The sequence below is a fragment of the Puma concolor genome, chromosome D2 (assembly GCF_028749965.1).
Source record: "Puma concolor isolate L17-30 chromosome D2, mPumCon1.1.hap2, whole genome shotgun sequence".
NCBI classification, from domain to species: domain Eukaryota; kingdom Metazoa; phylum Chordata; class Mammalia; order Carnivora; family Felidae; genus Puma; species Puma concolor.
In genome coordinates, this window is record NC_141677.1 from 87,108,955 (window position 1) to 87,127,787 (window position 18,833).

The window sequence follows — 18,833 nt, forward strand, 5'->3', positions numbered from 1 at the left end:
ATGGAAAAAGCTACCAACGTTTTATTCAATAAAACCCAATATGAACTGCATCACACATCAAAATGTGATATCCAGCACCACATATGTGATGTATCATTAAGTCTAAAGAGCAAATTAGGAGGAGTTTAATAATATCTTTTAGAAAAGCCCACAGGATAATATTGGAATTAAATTAATTAAATGATGTATTCTAACACACCACTCATTTGAATATGCTAATGAAGGCAATCTTTGGAATAAAATACATGTTATTCCCTGATTTAAATGCATCTGCATAGTTAGATAGCAAACAATGGATCTTGCCAAAAGCAGGCTGCCTTGCTCTGTTGCACCATTAATCAAAGGCACAGTCACTTTTTCGTTTTAATTCCAGGCTTTCGACCCCAAACTCTTCTAAAGTGCATTACGGCATTAGCTAATCTGGTGGACTCAGGCTGACCAAGGTGGGAGGGGAAATCGCCCGTAATATTTCCCAATATTAAAGGCAGGATTTCCTTGCCGGCTTCCATTGGTTTGAATTCTCTCAAGCATTGTCCTGAGACTATTTTCAAAAAAAAAAAAAAAAAAAAACCCACCCAGATCAGAATCAGAAATAGCTATTGATTCCCAGCCTGCTTTTCAAGTCTGGCAGAGACTGTAAAAGTATTAACTTCTCTGCGATAAGTCAGCCCCGGCTCGCGGCCGCAGCGGCGGAGACTTCCGCACCGCGCTCTGGACAGCGACCCCGGCCCGGGCGAAAGTTGCGGCCAGGGCGGTCCCAACTTGGCCTTGGGGTGCGGGGTCCGGAGCGCTCGGCCCACGCAGCCCGGCGCCACCGGCCGCAGGACCTGCCGGGAGGCAGCGCGGGCCGTCGAAGCATGAACTTTGTCGCCGAGGCATGGCTGCCAGGCTGCGCCCTGATGGCTCGGGAAGCCGAGGACCACCGGGGGCGGGGAAAGGGCGCGCGAGCCGCAGGGCCAGGGGCCGCCCCCCGGGGCCAGGCGCGGGCCGCGCCCGGGGAGGGGGGGGCGAGGTGGGGCGGGGATGGGGCCCAGCCGGCGACCCCGGGGCCGGGGCCGGGGCCGGGGGCCGCGGACACGTTACCTGCCCGTGCAGCAAGGGGTAGTGGAGCGCGGCGGCGGCGGCGGCGGCGGCGTGGTCTGGCGCAGAGGGCAGCGGCAGCAGCGGCGGCAGCAGGGGCTCGCCGGGGGCCGGCCAGCCGGGCGGCCCCGGGAGCAGCGGGGCGGCGGGGGGCTGCGCCGCGGTCAGCAGCACGGGCGGGGGCGCGACCCCGGCGCCCAGCCGGAGCAGCCCGGCCGCGCCGGGCACCATCCATACCCAGGGCGGCGGCGGCGGCGGCGGCGGGTCTGCGTTCATCGGCCAGAGGAGAGGCTGCCGCCGCCGGGGCTGCTGCTGCTGCTGCTGCTGCCGCCGCCGCCGCGGGAGCCTGGCGCCCACCAGCATCCTGCATCCCCGCGCGGGCGGCGGCGGCGGGGGCGGCGGGGGCGGCGGGCGCCCGAGGTGCGGGCCGGCGGCGGCGCGGGCTCCGGAGCCAACTCACTTGGTTCCGCGGCGCGGCCGCTCGCTCCGCCCCTGCCCCGCGCGGGGAGCCCCTCCTCCCGCCCGCCGCCCGCCCCCTCCGAGCGCGGCCGCCCTCGCCGCCGCCGCCGCCCCCGGGGCCCCGGCCGGGCCCGTGCGCCCCCCCCCCCAGTCCCCCGCCCCTACTCGAGGCTGCGGCCGCCCGCGCCCCTGGACCCCCAGCGGCGGCGCGGGCGGAGGCGGCGGGGCGGGGTGTGGGGGGTGGCGCGGGCGCGCGGACGCGGGTCCCGCGGATCGCGCCCCCGGCTCCCGTGCGGCGCGGGAGGCCGCCGAGTGGCGCGGACGGTGCGCACGGAGGGGCCCCGAGCTCGGCCGGGCCCGGGAGCGGAATCCACGCGCGGCGGCCAGCGGAGGCCAAGGCGGCGGCGGTGGAGCCGGGCGGGGCTGGGGGCGCGAGCAGGCACCGCGCCAGCCGCCCTCTGCCCGGATTAAGCGGGGCCGGGGTCTCGGGTCTCAGGGCTCCGAGGGGGTGCCGGCCGCGGACCCGACGCCCCGCAGGCATCCATCGCCACTGGGGGCGAGTAGATTTATCTCTCGGGAGAATCTTCCCAACATTTCCCTGAGTCCCCAGCAGGTCCTCTGCCCCGGCGGCCTGTGCCCCACGCCCCACTAGCTCCCTTGCGACGCAGCAGGCAGGTCGCCTCCGGGCCTTTGCACAGGTTGGCCCCGCGGTAGGACCGTGAACTGGTCCTGGATTCCCCCAGGCACAGGACTGTGCCTTCACCCACCGCAGGCGGCTTCTGCCGAGCACCCTGAGCTGCCTGGGGCTGAGGACGGATCCCTCCTCCCAGGACCCTCGCTCAGCCCGGAGCACAGCCTGAGCCTGCACAGCCGGCAGGTACAGCGCCGGTCCCACGCAGTCACCGCCAGGCGGCGCGTCGCAGCCGCTCGGGCCCACCTCCTGCTGCAGACCCTGGTCCCTCGGAGCGCCATCAGCATCACCTCCGTGTGCCCCTGGCCCCAAACAGCGGCTCGGACACGTAGCCCAGCCCCGGGCGACTCGTGTGCTGATAAATTGCTTAGGTCGCTAAGCCAGCAAAGCCCACCAGCAGCGAGCAGAGCCCGGGCTTCTGTGCAGCATTTGATGAAGGGGCTTCCGGCCGCCTAAAGCGGAAAGGGGGGCGGGCTTGGAATGCACGCATCCAAGAGCTTGTCTGGAAAGCTCACCCTGACCTAGAGGGACAGCATGCGCCCACCCACCCACACCCACGGACACAGTTGAGACCCCCTCGCACCGCATTATCTCATCACCTCTGAACTGGAGGCCACATCCCCCCCAGGGAAGGTAGACCACCAGGGCGCTTTCAACTTGCTTCTGGCCTTGTGTGCTCGTCCTAATTTGCCTAATTTCCTCCTGGCCTGGCATGGTTTCTGGTAGATCCGGGCATATGCTAATTTACATAGCTGGCGTCCCCCTACTTCCCTCCATGCAAAGCAGCTTTCAATTAGCAAGTTTAGCTTTCTCTTTGATGCAAAAGTACTGGCAAGATTTTGGGTTTTTTCTCACCTAAAATCAGAAAGCTCTGCAGATTAGAGTCTGTTACTATTCAGTTTAAGCCCTTAATTCATGTGCATCTATTTGTCTGTGCATACACACGTGATCTTGAGGCCACAGCCAGACTAGGCTTTTCGGGGCGGGCGTCTTTAGGCAGGCTAACGTGGACCTCTTAAAGGGTCCTGCTTGAACAGGAGTCTTCGTCCCTTCTTCCTCACCGGGGGACTGGAGACCGAGGACCACTCGTGGCAATGTCCAGCTCGTTTGCTTCTGCGTGAACACAGGGCTGCGCGCACTGACCCCCCGCCCCTGGGAAGGCAGGGTCGAGCCAGCATCCCAGGCGCTTCGGCAAGCACTTGGGGAGGACTCTCGCCCCACTCCTACACAGCACTGTCCTTGGAGCGGTTCTACCGAAGCAGCTTTTGTCACCTACTGATATGTATTCCCTCCCCGGGGATTCCAGTGCCCTGAGTGCAGGTGCCTTGGGCAACCACTTGGCTCTGAATGACAGCTAGAAAATCCCAAGTAACTGTTCACTCACATAAGCTCAGAGTAGTCCAAACTCTTTTGTCGTTTCCTGCCATGGGCTTAGCTGTACCCGGTTATTACAACGCTTTGAATTCTTTCCTGTACCGTGCTCGATTCTGGCGACAGCGCAGATGCAGAGTGGTTTCCACTAATGCGTTAACGGATATGATGGGGGACCCGGGAGACGGGCTTATCTCCCACTTCTGGCTCTTGTCCCACTCAGCCTCATCCCAGGGTCTCCCCCCTACACCCCACTCAGCCCGGGAACAACCCTGAACGCTCCGAGATAGTAGAAGCTCTCCTCATAGACACTCTAATCCCAGCGGGATTTAAAGGACTCTCTTCCAGCAGGAAGCCCTGTTCTCCTTGAGGACCAGAAATCAAGGACCCGCCCATCCGCAGGTGGAGGCTCTGTGCCAGATAGATACTGTACTACTGGTAAGCAGGTCTGCTTGCCCGGCAGTGCCCCTGGGGGGGGGGGGTCGCCCTGGGCGGGGCACATGGCTGGCACCCCACAAATTCAGGTCGGTTGTCTCAGTGAGACATTTTCTTTATAAAGACTTTTATACACAACTAGTGTCAAGGTCTCCTAACCAATAAAAACAGCCCTAAGTCCACCTGTGTGATTCAGGGAAAACCAGCAGAAATTTCTAGCTGAGACCGACAGGGAAGAGGAGATCCACACTGTGAGAAAACATGTCAGTTATTGACATATGCTAACGAGTCCTGGATTGTTTCTCACCTTTCAGGAAAAAATAATGTTGGGGGTTAGGGAGAGATCAATGAAATAAGATTTTGCAGGCTCTAAAAGGCTTTTCTTTTTATTCCAAGTTATTTGGTTCTGTTTTCCTAAATAAAAAGTAATAGAATCTGAAGAATGGGAAAGATACAGATGCTCCCTTCCAGACCTTCAGAGTTAAAACAAGGCCCCGGAGAAGGGGAGGAAGGTGGAGCGGGAGGCGTCCCCCCTGCAGCGCCCCGCCCACCCGCCCACACGGCCAGAACATGGTCACAAAGCAAACACAGATGCCACCTCGTCCTCCCCTGCTGAACACTCACCAACTGTGGCATGATGAGGTCCTGGACAAGAGCCAGGAAGGCCGCCACAGCAGGGGCAACAGCTGACAACGTGGTGCCTGACTCAGTGCCGGGTCAGAAGAAGAAGCTTCCGGGTAAAGCGCTGGTGGACGTGGGAACCTGTGCAGCTGAGCATCTCTCCTGGAGGTGAGGACTTCGGGGGTGACCAGCAGCGAGGGGAAGGCGGCCCCAAGCAGGACGACTCAGAAGCCCCTGTGGGAAATCGGGGAAGATGCACCGTGTCACAACTGGAAACGCACTCGGGAGTTCGGGGGCAAAGTCGTGGACAGGGTGCGGGGTTTGGGTCAGCCCGGGTGCTGAGGGTGACAGCTGTCGGCGTCCCTGGGGGCAGGGATGGGGCAGGCTCACCCCAGCTGATGACGTGTCTTGGGTATACATCACATGGAATGCATCCTATAATATCGCATTTCATACTGAGTTGCATTTTCTAACAAAATAGTTTTGATTCACCTTGTGCTGTATATAATTTAAATCTTATTTTTCACCCAACTTCATAGCGTGAGCATTCCTCCACATTATTAAAAATTCTCAGAAGAGCCCACTTATCAATAGCGGATGATTCGGAGTTAAGGTGCCCTAATGGGAATTTGGTAGCCGACAAAACTCTGCCTGTGTTTCTGTTTGTAGTTACAAAACTCTGTCTGTCTGTCTATCTATCTGTCATCTATCTATCTAATCTATGTATCTATGTATCTATCTATGTGTCTATCTATGTGTCTATCTATCTATCTATCTATCTATCTATCTACCTACCTATCTACCTACCTACCTATCTAATCTCCCTATCTACCTGTCTATCCATCCATCTATCCATTCACCCATGACACATGTAAAGTGTTCCAAATAATGGACGGTGTAGAGGCGTGTGGAACAGAGCGAGGCCGCTGTGAAACCAGAGCCCTAGGCGGTTTCTCCCTGGATTCTCAGGACAACTTGGGAACCATGCTCCTCTCCCCGTGCCCTCAGCCTCCACCCTGCCCGGACGCACATCCCCAGGTCCACACTGATACTGGGTCATGGCACCTCTTGGGTCACCACGTGCACCTCTTGGGTCAGCTCAGCTGAAAGTCCAGGGATGGCAGAGACCAAACGTGCTTCTCTTTTCTGTCCCCCAGCACCCAGCGAACGGAAGGTCTGTGCGGGAAGCTCCACTGAGCCCCCGCCGGACCAGGAGACAGATCTGTTACCTGACCGAGTCCCAGCCAACAGACAGTGACACAGCCAGGGCTTTGCGGGTTGTTTCCAAGGAGAGGGGCTGGGACCCAGCCAGGCCATCTGCCAAGCCACATGCCAGGTGTGTCCACCCAGAGGGGCGGCTTCCTGAGATCCACAGCAGGGCAGCCTGGGTGCTGGGCTCCAGAGAATGCCAGAGAGAGACAGCTGTGCCTCATGAAGTGACAGCACCAAACACTCACTCGTAAAAAGCAGAAGGCCCTGGGCGGGGGGTACAGGAGGTCCTACGTGCTCTGAGTGCACTTATTCCTTGCTTTCTGCTCTTCAGACAAGGATGACCTGAGAAGGCAGGGAGGTCAGGGACAGGGGGACGGGGGGCACCCCCAAGACAGGCTCCGGCAGTGCTGGGGGGGGGTCTGTCTTAATGCCCTCGCAGCTCTCGGCCCCTCCCTGTGCCGTTTACTGTCCCACCACTGCCCGGCAGCCCCAGCTGCTGGGTGGGGGCTTGGGGGTCTGCAGTCTCAGAGCCTGGGTTACCCGGCCCTTATGATGAGGAGGGAGGAGACACACAGTGCAATGAATTCGCACAAGCCAGACGATTTATCTGCCTCGTTGTTGGCACACATCTGGCGGCATGATTTGTGGGTTTTGGAGACTCGAAATGGTTTGCACTCTCACTACGAAGCCCGACCAGACAACGAGAGAGCGCCGTGATGCATGCTAAGCAGACCCAAATTTCCCATTCCAACGCAAACATTTACACGTAGGTATGCTTTTATTTTGTTCTGTCAAAACACGTTGACTTCATGCCAGACGAAGCCTCCGTGTTAACCCGGTTCCGATCTGCCCGGCATGAAGTGCTCTTTCCCCAGATTTCTTAACTAGGTCGGAGAAGGGGGTGGGGACTCCCAGCATCCACGTCCCTGTGGAGAGGCACATTTGACCACCACTCCGCTTAATTGCCCTGTGGCCTTGCCACATGCTGACTTGTAAGAGGGGCCGCGATTCGAAAACCTGTTGGAACATTTCTGCTGATTGGAAATAACTCAGGAGGAGAAGCAGTCTGGTCTGAACTGGGAAGAACGTAGAGTGTCGGGTGCATTTTTCACACAATCTGACTGTTTCGGGGCATAACCAGTAGCACGAGGTCACGGGAGGTCAAGGGGAAGCCTGCCACGCCACCTCCAAGCAGGTGAGAGGCTTTGGCAATTACGCACCAAAGGCGTGTCGTTCCTCTTTGCAGGCTAATCAGCTTCCTCCATACACCGGGTGCACTTTGCAGACTCCAACCAGGTTCAAATTATTTTTTTTAGTATGAAATTTATTGTCGAATTGGTTTCCACACAACACCCAGGGCTCATCCCAACAGGTGCCCTCCTCAAAGCCCATCACCCACTTTCCCCTCCCTCCCGCCCCCCATCAAACCTCAGTTTGTTCTCAGTTTTTAAGAGTCTCCTATGGTTTGCCTCCCTCCCTCTCTAACTCTTTTTTTCCCTTCCCCCCCCCCCCACCAATGGTCTTCTGTCAAGTTTCTCAGGATCCACATAGGAGTGAAAACATATGGTATCTGTCTTTCTCTGCCTGACTTATCCCACTTAGCATAACACTCTCCAGTTACATCCACGTTGCTACAAAAAGCTAGATTTCATTCTTTCTCATTGCCAAGTAGTAGTTTATTGTGTCTATAAACCACATCTTCTTTATCCATTCGTCAGTTGATGGGCACAAACCCCCCAGCACAGGATCTGGATTCACAGCATAACCCAGAGCACATTTCTTTAGAGGCACGGGACAAGATTCCCGGGGAGCGGATGGTCTGCACCGCTCCTGGTGGCTCAGCACCTATCTGCCAACACGGGCCCGAGCTGACCGGAATTCTGAAGATCCACAGCCCTCGCTCCCCCCAGCAGCGTCCAAGCAGCCCGGATGCAGGGGCCACCATGCTGGCCGTCACGCAGGCTTCTGTGTGCCCTGACCGTGAACGTGGGGGTCCAGCCTGCGGTCCAGCTGCACGCCGAGCTCCAAGCACAAAACCTAAGGGCGGAAGTGGGTGTCGTTAGGTCAGGCTGAGGTGTCTGTCTGTCCTCAGCCTCTGTGCCTGATTCCACTCTTCCCTTCTCTTCAGAAGCATCTGGGCCCCGCAGCCTCTCTGCACAATTGTTTGGTTTTATCCAGCACCTCCCACTCCCGAAAATGGCAGGTCTGAACTCAGCGACCGTAATCCTCCAAATCCAAATTCTCCCTTCTCGATAATAAATCACATTTCAACCGAAAAAAAATCGAGGATACGACTAAACGTGCTCTCTGCACCATTGATTGTCTTAATATTTTTCACCTTGATAAAATATTCTTAGGGCAAGAAAAAAAAGTAGAAGTTCATAGAAGATCGTCTGTTTTTTCTTCCCTGAACCATTAACTTAAGTAATTCTCTGCATTCAGCAAATTCTGCCACTTAACCTTTTCTCTGACTCCTCCAACTCATTAATAAATATATTGAAATATACTTGCTTTGGGACTAATCTCTGGGGCACCCGACTTCTGACCTTCTTTCCACGTTCAGAGTTGGACAGGGCAGAAGTTTGGAGTATTTAAAGAGCTAAGTGGTAAAGTAGAGGCACAAACATGAAAGTCCCAGGCCCCGAGAGTGAAGTTTTCACAGGGGTGCTGGTGGAGGGACAGCAGGGCCACCGTGCTGCTAAAAAGCTGCCCCGTGAGCTCCTGGGGCTGCCACCGTGCCAGCCTTCACGTGAGACATCCACAAGGGGCTGGGGGCAGGCGGCCCATGGCTCCCCCTTCAAGTCCCCTCAGCAGGTCATAAAGATCCTGTGGCTCCCAGTGTCCCCCTGGCCAAGGCCCTGACAGAGCTGGACCTCAGGTGTCCGCGTGGGAGACGGGTTTGGATGGAGTCAGCAGTCTCCAGTAGTGTTTGGGCGTGTGTCTGGGGAGCCCTGTGACTTGGGACAAGTTCTGCCACCTGCCCAGACTCAGGTTCCCCAGACAGAAGCCAGAAGCAGGTCGCACAACTTGCCAAGGCTCCCATGGAGGCACAGCGAGCAAATGCTCACGGGGATATTTGCCGGGAGTTGATAAAGTCCCCGGGTTTCACTGTTGTTCTCTGTGCAACGGCACAGGCACGGCTCCTCAGCTCCTTTGGCGACGCCGTGTCCCCACTGCCCGGAACGATGCCTGGACCACGGTGGCTCAGGGAGAAAACATCCACATCTTCGTCCGTCCCAGAATACCGCGGACGGGGGCTTGTGCAGGAAAACTCTCTCCTCAAGGCTGCGGGAGGCAGGTCTGGTGCCGGGACGTCCTGCTTCCTGGCTCACAGACAGCTGTGACCTCACATGGCAGACAGCAGAAGGAAGCGAGTCCTCCTGGAACTCTTACAAGGACACCAAGCCCCTCATGGGCTCGTGACCTCAGCAAACCCAAGCCCTCCCGAATGCCTGATCCCCGAATAACACCACACTGCGGGGTAGGATTTCAGCACATGAATTTGGGAGGGGCGGGGACAGACATTCAGACCGTAACAGCATGCATACAGAAAACCCCCTAAACTCCATTCCACAATAAACAAGACCTGCCGGGAGCCCGGGGGAGGCCGATATTGTCAGAGGGACTCTGTCCAGAGCCTCTCTGGACTCCCAGCAGCAAAGCTGGCTGAGAGATTCACCCACCCCGAGCCCCCGGACTCGGGACGCCCCGCACCCTGGGCCAGGTGCGGGAAAGGCCTGCCCCAACACGCCTCTGGGGCCTCGGAAGGGACACCTTCCACCGCAGTCAGAGAAAAAAGCAAAATAATAACAATAAAATAAAAGATCCCTGAAAGGGGGAAAAGAGTGACGCGTACTGGGCCCCTCAGCCCTTCGTTTTGAGGGGAGAGCTCTGTTCACGGGACCAGACACGGTCCGTGCACTCCAGAGCCAAGCCCAGGCTGGGATGCAGAACCCTTCTAGATGCTGCTGCAGCTTCGGCTCTGGGGGCTTTGGGGGGCAGGAGGCCACGCACACTGGGCTCCCGGGCCCACCCACAGACGGCAGAGCTCCGCGAACCCCACATCCCACCAAGCCCCGCGGCCGCCCCGGGGGGCACATGAGGCCCTTCCGGCAGCCCAGCCGGGGCCAGGGTCCTGGTTCCACGGCCGTTGCTCTTTCTACCGTCAGCAAGGTGAGGACCCATGCCAGACGGACAGACTGGCTTGGGGAAGGAGAGGGCTGGGACGCATGAACGCTCCAGCCCCGCCGGAGCGGCCAGAGCCTCAGTGGGGCGGCCCCCGGGCCCCAGGCGTTTCTTTCGAGGGGCTTCCCTCCCCCCCTCCCTCCCTCCGCCCCTGCCCCTGCTTGCTCTCTCTCTGACCAGGACGACTGCTTGGATTTGCAGAAGTTAAGCGTCCACCCAAGTGCCAGCCCACTGCATCAGCAGCACCGGGCCTCGAGGGCCCGAGGTCAAAGGTTCCTGTCCGACCTCAGCCCTGTGCCACCCAAGCGAAAGTTCCGATCTGACAGACGGGGCGGGCGAGGGCGGGGCCCACAGCACAGTGATGCCACGTTGCTCTTCCTCCTTTTCCTAATAAAATCGTGAGCCGCCTGAGTGCCAACACCACACCTGGTGTCCTGCTTAGCTCACCTCCCGTCCCTCGACCTCCTGCCGGGGACGTGCCGGGTCAGTGAGCCGGTCTGAACCCCAGTGTGGCCCTGCACCCCCCTAACTGTGCAAGTCCCCCGCTCCTGATTCTTTGGGACAACGGAGAGCCTTTCCTTCCCGCCCCTCCACCCCCACAGGCTCCAAGGACAGTCCTCCCTTCTCTGTCGGGGTTCCATTTGCCGGCCACCGAGGAGCACTTTGGCACAGCCACGCCCCCCGCCTACAGGCTCTGCCCAGGGGCCACCTGTCGCCCCTCGTCCTTCCTCCTGCGATGGATGGAGACACCGTCCTCCTCATCACTGGCTCCCTGCTCACTGTCCGCACGGAACAGCCTGTGTGGGGCCCTCACTGTGGGCTGGGCGGGGGACAGGACACTGTCCCTTCCTTCTGCAGCCACAATGTCTAGACTCTCAGCTTGTACGCATCACGTTCTCGGAACCAAAGCACAGTCGGCCGGCGGGTATATGCACTTGCTGAATGAGGCTCTTACAAACTCTACCTCGTGAACAGAGTTTCTAGTATGAAACGTGGAAAGAAAGCATGAATGAAACTGTTGAAAAATCCAAGGCTGAATTGGTTAAAAACAAACAAGTAAAGGAAAAGGTCAGGGGCCAAAAATGACAAGAAAACCCAAAACGGAGCCGTGACAAGGCAGCGGCTGTCATCTGACCACATGGCATTCACTACATTGTACTGTCGCTACGGAGACCACACTGGGGACGGCAGCTACCCCACGTCGTGCTGGGAGCCCAGGAGTTGTGACGGCCACCGTGTGAGCCAGGAAGAGCGTCCCGCGAGGCGAGACAGGAGCCTGCCCGCTGTGCACCTGCCGCCGGCTGTCAAAGGAAACGTGTCCTCTGGAAATTCATAACCACAGACTGTCCTCACGTGGAGTCAGAATTCACACCGCCCCCACACAGAAAACCATTTGAAGTGGCCCGTGAAGGAAGGAGGCCCCAGGCACCTGGCAGTGAGGAGTATCAACCTCTGGAAGGAGACAGTTAGATCCAGTCCCCGGAGGTAAGCCTCAGAAGGAGATCAAAGGCACCTGTCTGGACGGGAACCCCCCGGGAAAGAAGTCGTCCTCACTCAGGTTTGAAGCGAAGAAATTAAAACGGAAGGATCAGACCCCAAGACGAAAATGTCAGAATTACTGGGCCTGGGATATAAAATCTGTGTCCTTGACACATTTAAATAAAATCGAAATATTTTAGCTCACTCTGTAGAAACTATTTTTAAAATAGTTTAAAGTAATGTCTTGGGGCACCTAGGTGGCTCAGTCGGCTAAGCGTCTGACTTCGGCTCAGGTTCGTGGGTTCGAGCCCCGCGTCGGGCTCTGTGCCGACAGCTCGGAGCCTGGAGCCTGCTGCGGATTCTGTGTCTCCCTCTCTCTCTCCCCTCCCCTGCTCACGCCCTGTCTCTCTCTCTGTCTCTCAAAAATGAATAAACATTAAAAAATTTTTTTTAAAAAGTAATTTCCTAAAGTTGCAGCTAAAGAACGAGATTATGAAAAACAACTAGGTGAATTTGTAAAGTGATTTAATGACCCTCATAGAGAAGAGCTCAGTGTCCATGGCACGTGGATTAAAAAGCAGAGAAATGGCCTGAGAGAGAGGAGCCTGGGGGCGTGAGCACGGGCCGGGAGGTTCAGAGGATGCAGGAAAAGGGCTCGTGTGTGCTCAGTAAGAGTTCTGGAAAGTGACCGAAGGAAGAGAAGGGGGGAGGCAATCTTTGAGAGATAATGATCACTTTCCAGAGCTTACAGGAATCACAGGTCCCTGCTTCTGGAGGTGCGACGGATCCAGACGCATTTTCTACCCGTGTGGCCATCACCGAGGAGGCCCCAGGACAGGCCCTGATCGGGTGTGGGGCAGCAGGACCCACGGACAGCTTCCGGAGTAAGGATGCAGCTACAGTTCACGCAGCCGCACAGGTGGGAGGGAATGTGCACACGGCACCAGCCACACACTCGAAGCAGCCGCGCTCCGCGAGTCACAACAGCTCTGCCGCCCTTCTTCCCAAGTCCGGAGTTACGAGATTGGCCGGGAATGATGCTTCTGGCAATGAATAACATGCAGGGAGCACTCCTGGACCCGGCCAGGAAGACATGCTGTCTCGAAATGACCAAGGATCTTCACGGGCGCCTGTCGGAGAATAAACCAACACGCGGGGCCTTCTGGTCTCTCCGCTGTTGTAAATCTTCTCGGATAAACCCTAATACCTCGAATGGGTCCCACGGATTTTCTAAGACATTTTTTTTTAATTTTTTTTTTTACATTTATTTATTTTTGAGACAGAGAGAGACAGAGCATGAACAGGCGAGGGGCAGAGAGAGGGGGGGACACAGAATCGGAAGCAGGCTCCAGGCTCTGAGCCATCAGCCCAGAGCCTGACGCGGGGCTCGAACTCACGGATGGCGAGATCGTGACCTGAGCTGAAGTCGGAGTCTTAACCGACTGAGCCACCCAGGCGCCCCTCTAAGACATTTTAAAATCAAGGTACTCGCATAGACAAGACCCCACGTGAAGTATTTGCCCAAGGCCCCACAATCACGAGGGGCAGTGCTGCGTACAAGAAGTGCTGCGTACAGAAGAAAGAAAGCTGGTATAGGCACACTGATATCAACGAATACTTGGAGACAAGAGCTATGATCAAAACGTGCAGCAAATAATGAGTAACAAGACAGAACATTTCGAAACGTGTACGTACCTAGCAACGGAAACTCAGAATACATAAAATAAGTATTAGCAGATTTTTTAAATAGACAACTTAGTAGTCATCCTGGGGAAGTCTACGCATCTCTCTTAGCAACTGGTAGAGCAGCCAGGAGAGTATGGAAATCAGCAAGGTGCATAAGAAATGAACGTAAGATAACGACGGCCGCCTTTTTGATGAATACGGAACAAGAGGCCCAACATCTGTGGAAGACAACGGCAAGGGCAAAACAAAGCTTTGTGTAAACCGACAAAGACTGAGAGCATTTACTCCAATGGACCCTCGCTATCGGGAGTTACAGAGAGGCTCTGGATAGAGAAAGCAGGGTCCCAGGAGGAAGGTCAGAGATGCCAGCAAGAACAGTGAGTAGAGGAAGCATTAGACACGCGCGTAAAATATGCACCTGCACCCACCTGACAATCCTTGGTGGAGGAAAAAATTAAGTTAGGAATAACATACTGGACCAAAAAAAATAGCACATAAATCTGGAGAGAAATAAAGACGCTGAATTTTAACCTTGTTAAATTAAATATGCATGTTAGAATTTCTAGAGCGAATACTAAAAGAATAAAAATAGAGTTTGGCAAGCTTTTAAAAACCAATATATAAAGAAATTATTTGCATTTCCATAATACATGCAAGTGGAACATAAAACTTAAAAATATGTAATATTTAAAATAGTAATAAAAATGATGAGGTTCCTGAGAGTAATCTACCAGAAAATGTGTAGCTTCTTTATGGATAAAATCGTGTAACATTGTTGAGATATTGAGAAAAATCTTAAAAAGTGGATAAAACATATATAGAGATATAAAGACTCATATTTTAAAGCTGTCAGTCCTTCCCAACTTGATGTATCATTTTAATGCAATCAGGATAATCAAAAGCTGTTTCTTAATAGAACTTGAGATACGAATCCTCAAATACATCTACAAGCACAGGGTTAAGAATAACCAGATGTGAGGCACCTGAGTGGCTCAGTCTGTTATGCATCCAACTCTTGATTTCGGCTCAGGTCACGATCTCATGGGTTGTGAGTTTGAGCCCCGCATCCGGCTCTGTGCTGACAGTGCTGGGCCTGCTTGGGATTCTCTCTCTCCCTCTCTCCCTGCCCCTCCCCCCTCTCAAAATAAATAAACATAAAAAAAAAAAAAGAATAGCCAGACGTAATGAGCCATTCAATAACGAAAACTACTCAAAGGTCTTTTCAACAAATGGCGTGGAATTCCTGGATAAAAGTATGAAACGCAACAAAACAAAATTTGAACTTTTGTTCTTCAGAAGAGACCATTAGGAGAATTAAAAAAAATTTTTTTAATGTTTATTTATTTTTGAGACAGAGAGAGACAGAGTATGAACAGGGGAGGAGCAGAGAGAGAGAGGGAGACAAAGAATCTGAAGCAGGCTCCAGGGTCCAAGCTGTCAGCACAGAGCCCGACGCGGGGCTCGAACTCACGGACTGTGAGATCATGACCTGAGCTGAAGTCAGATGCTCAACCGACTGAGCCACCCAGGTGCCCCCCCCCCATTAGGAGAATTTTTAAAAACAACCCACACACTGGGAGAAACAAAATTCATAGCACATATATCTGACAAAAGATCCAGAAAATATAAAGAATATCCAGCTTACACAGAGAACTTCTATGCATTAACAGCAGTTCAATAAGAAAAGTTGATGGGACATTTTATAAAATTCATGGCTGATGCCCATGAATGTCACCAAGCTCTGAAAAGTCACAAAACATCATTAATTACCGGGAAAATGCAAATTAAAACCCACGGGAGATGCACTGCACATACCCCCAGGATGACTAAAATTAACTAACAAACGAACAAAACTGAGCATTGCAAATATTCTGAGGCTGTGGTGTAACCAGAACTCACACACTGCAGAGAATGCCGATGGTCCCACCAGCGTGGAATTCTGTTGGCCAGTTTCTTTCAATGTTAACCTTGGTCGTGTGACCTACAATTTCATTCTGAAATACGATAAACATGCCAGCAGTAAGACTTGTACAAAATGTCTGAGCAGATTTAGTCATGACAGCCCCAGACCGGAGACCTCCCAAATGTCCATCAACAGCGGACAACGGATTTTGGCACATTCAGACACTGAATTACTACTCGGCAATAAAGTAATGAAAGTTCCTGAAAACTGCAACATTGATTAGCATTGAAAACATTATGTTGACTGAAAGAAGCCAGACGTAAGAGAATACGTACTTAGTTCCATTTTTTTGCAAAATCCAAGAACAGGCAAAAACTGATCTGCAGCGATAGAAATTAGAACGCAGGTTGTGGTGCGGGTGGGGATTGACCTGAAAGGGACCCAAAGAAATTGTGTTGGAAGACGGACATGTTGTGGATCTTCCGTGGATGGGGTTACGTGGGTGCAAACATTTATCGGAATTCATCAATCGTTACCTCGAGATACGTGTGCTTTACTCTCTGTACATTTATCTCATCAAAACATAGATAAAGGACTCCTAAGCAAGAAACACTTGTTTTACGCCTTTACAAATTAAACTTTTCGTTTGAGCTCGTTGCTGATTCTCAGGCAGTTGTAGGGAATCATTCAGAGACATTCTGTGAACCTTTAGCCAGTTTGGTAAAACATCTTGCAGAACTGGGGTACGATGTCACAACCAGGGTACCGGCATGGACACGGTCAAGAAACAGAGCACTGTCATCGTCCCCAGGACCCACACACTGCCCTTCCAGCCAAGCCCACCTCCACGCCCTTCCCGCCACCTCCTTACCTCCAGGTGGACGCTAATCTATTCTCCAAAATTCCAAGTGGGTCCCTTCGGGATTGCGGTGCGAGTAGAGTCACAGGGCATGTAAGCTCTGGGGTGGTGTTGTCATTCCTCGTAATGCTCTGAGGACTTACCCAGCTTGTCATATGCATCGACACTGCATTCCCTTTAGCTGTTTGTTCAGAGGTATTTCATGGCCGTCTGGATTGGTTTGCGTTTTGGGCTATGATGAACAAAGCATCCGTAAACATTCACGCACAGGTTCTTATGGAAACACATTTGCATGTCCCTGAGAAATGCCATTTCTGGGTCATATGACAGTTTGGTGTTCAAAGAAACTGTCAGACTGTTTCCCGGAATGGCTTTACCATTTCATGTTCCCGTATGAAAAATCAAGTTTCTCCTCATCCTCACCAGCACTTGGTGTTGTCGCTTAGAAAAACTCAGCAGCCATTCTGACAGATGTGGAGTTGGTGGGTTTAATTTGCTTTTCCCTAATTGGTGGTAACATCGAACCTCTCTTCCTGCATTTTTGCCATCTGTATATCCTCTTTGGTCAAATCCTCTCGATACCTGGGGCCATTTTCTAGTGGGATTGTTTTTTAACATTGGTTTTGAGTATTCTTTATATATTTGAGATAATCCTTTGTTGGACCGCTGATTTGCAAACACCTTCTTGCAGTGTTTACAATTCTTGTCATCTCATTAGCAAGGTCTTTTGCAGAGCAAAATATTTTAATTTTTATGTCTGGGTTTTTTTTTTTTTTTCATTTTTTTCCCTTTTATGAGTCATAGTTTTGGTATCAAGTCTAGAAACTCTTTGGCTGGCCCTAGATATCGACGTTACCTCCTGTGTTCTTTTAGTCCTTCCTAAAAGCTTCATGGTTTGTGTTTTACATTAAGCCCATAATTCATTTTGAATTAATTTTTGAACAACGCGTGAGAATTAGGTTGTTTTGTTTTTATTTGTTTGTTTTGCCTGTAGATTCCAGTTGGAAGCACTTGCTGAGAGGCTCTCTTTCCTCTCTGGAATTGTTTTTACTTCTCTGTCAAAAGTTAGTTAGGCAGGAAAAGCCAACCCGAATGCGCAGCAGCTGACAATGCGCACATGAAGCGTGGTAGGTCCCTACAACGGAATGTTAGCGATCAGCAGGGAGAAAGCGCGGACGTGCTCCAACACAGGTGGGCCGTGAAACCGTGATGCCGAATGAAAGAAGTCAGACGCGAGAGATCACGCATTATACGATTCAGTTCTTATGACGTGTCCAGAATAGGCAAACACGTAGAAACAGAAAATAGATTGGTAGCTTCTTTTTTTTTTAATCCTTGACTCCATATTTGTTGTATTTCTTTTTTTCTTTTTTTTAATTTACATCCAAGTTCATTAGGATATAGAGCAATAATGATTTCAGGAGTAGAACCCAGTGATTCATCCCCTACATGTAACACCCAGTGCTCATCCCAACAAGTGCCCTTCATGACCATCACCCATCTAGCCCATCCCCCCGCCCACCTCCCCTCCAGCAACCCTCAGTTTGTTCTCTGTATTTAAGAGTCTCTATGGGGCACCTGGGTGACTCAGTCAATTAAGTGTCTGACTTCGGCTCAGGTCATGATTTCACGGCTCATGAGTTCAAGCCCTACATCAGGCTCCGTGCTGACAACTTGGAGCCTGGAGCCTGCTTTGGATTCTGTGTCTCCCTCTCTCTCTCTCTGCCCCTCCCCTGCTTATGCTCTGACTCAATCTCTCTCTCTCTCTCAAAAATAAATAAACATTTTAAAAAATTAAAACAAAAAAGAGTCTCTCATGGGGGCGCCTGGGTGGCTTGGTAGGTTAAGCGTCCAACTTCAGCTCAGGTCATGATCTCACGGTTCGTGGATTCAAGCCCCGTGTCGGGCTCTGTGCTGACAGCTCAGAGCCTGGCGCCTGCTTCGGATTCTGTGTCTCCCTCTCTCTCTCTGCCCTCCCCTTCTCATACTCTGTCTCTCTAAAATGAATAAATGTAAAAAATAAAAATAAAAAAAGACTCTCTTCTGTTTTGTCCCCCTCCCTGTTTTTATATTATTTTTGCTTCCCTTCCCTGTGTTCCTCTGTTTTGTATTTTATATTCCAGATATGAGTGAAGTCATGTGATATTTGTCTAAACAGGTAGTTTCTTAAGGTTGGAGAGGAGGCAGGATAGGGAAATAAATGATAGCTAAATTTTGGGGGAGGGTCTTTTTAAGGTGATGAGAATGTTCTGAAATTTACTGAAGGGATAGTTGCACTAAAAACCACGGAAGTGTGCACTCTTCGTGGGCAATGTGTCCCCAGCGACGCTGTCTGGGGCATGAAGAAGTCCTTCGGGCCGGGTCGCCCTGTGTGGTAGGGGCTGTCCTGCTGTTACCAGACCTTTGGCAGTGTCTCTAGCCCTTCGCCATGGGTTCCAGTAACAGTGCTCTGAGTCACGATGATGAAAGAATGTCTGCAAACATTGGCAAATGTCCCTTACAAGGAACCCCCTCAACATTGAGACCCAATGCCATTGAGTCAGAAAATAGCAAAAAAAAAAAAAAAAAAAAAAGCAAACGTTGAAGCCACGTCAAGAGGCCCACTGTGAAGACAGCCAAAGCAGAGCCACCCTGGAGTAAAGGCCGGTGGTTATTATGCGCACCCACACACCCACCCAGCACTCACGTGACTGACAGCAATGTGGACCACTATGGGAGTCTTCTCCTTAAAAGATGGCTTCCTCACTCCTGGGGTTCTGTCTCTGTGTCCTGTGCTTGACCAGGATCCACGCAGAGGCTGGGAAACAGGGCCCTAAATCTCCCCACCGCTAGTTCAGTGAAAAGGTGGGCAT

At 52.9% G+C, this 18,833-nt stretch overlaps 1 protein-coding gene across 1 annotated transcript in view; it reads right to left on the bottom strand.

Annotated features, from left to right (window-relative positions):
• Positions 1-1,458, bottom strand: part of TCERG1L (transcription elongation regulator 1 like) — a 195,287-nt gene extending 193,829 nt beyond the window's left edge. Inside the window, exon 1 of the mRNA XM_086681204.1 lies at positions 1,084-1,458. Coding sequence (XP_086537330.1) covers positions 1,084-1,443 — 360 coding nt within the window. The 5' untranslated portion in view covers positions 1,444-1,458. The remainder of the gene's footprint in view (positions 1-1,083) is intronic.
• Positions 1,459-18,833: the final 17,375 nt, after the last annotated feature.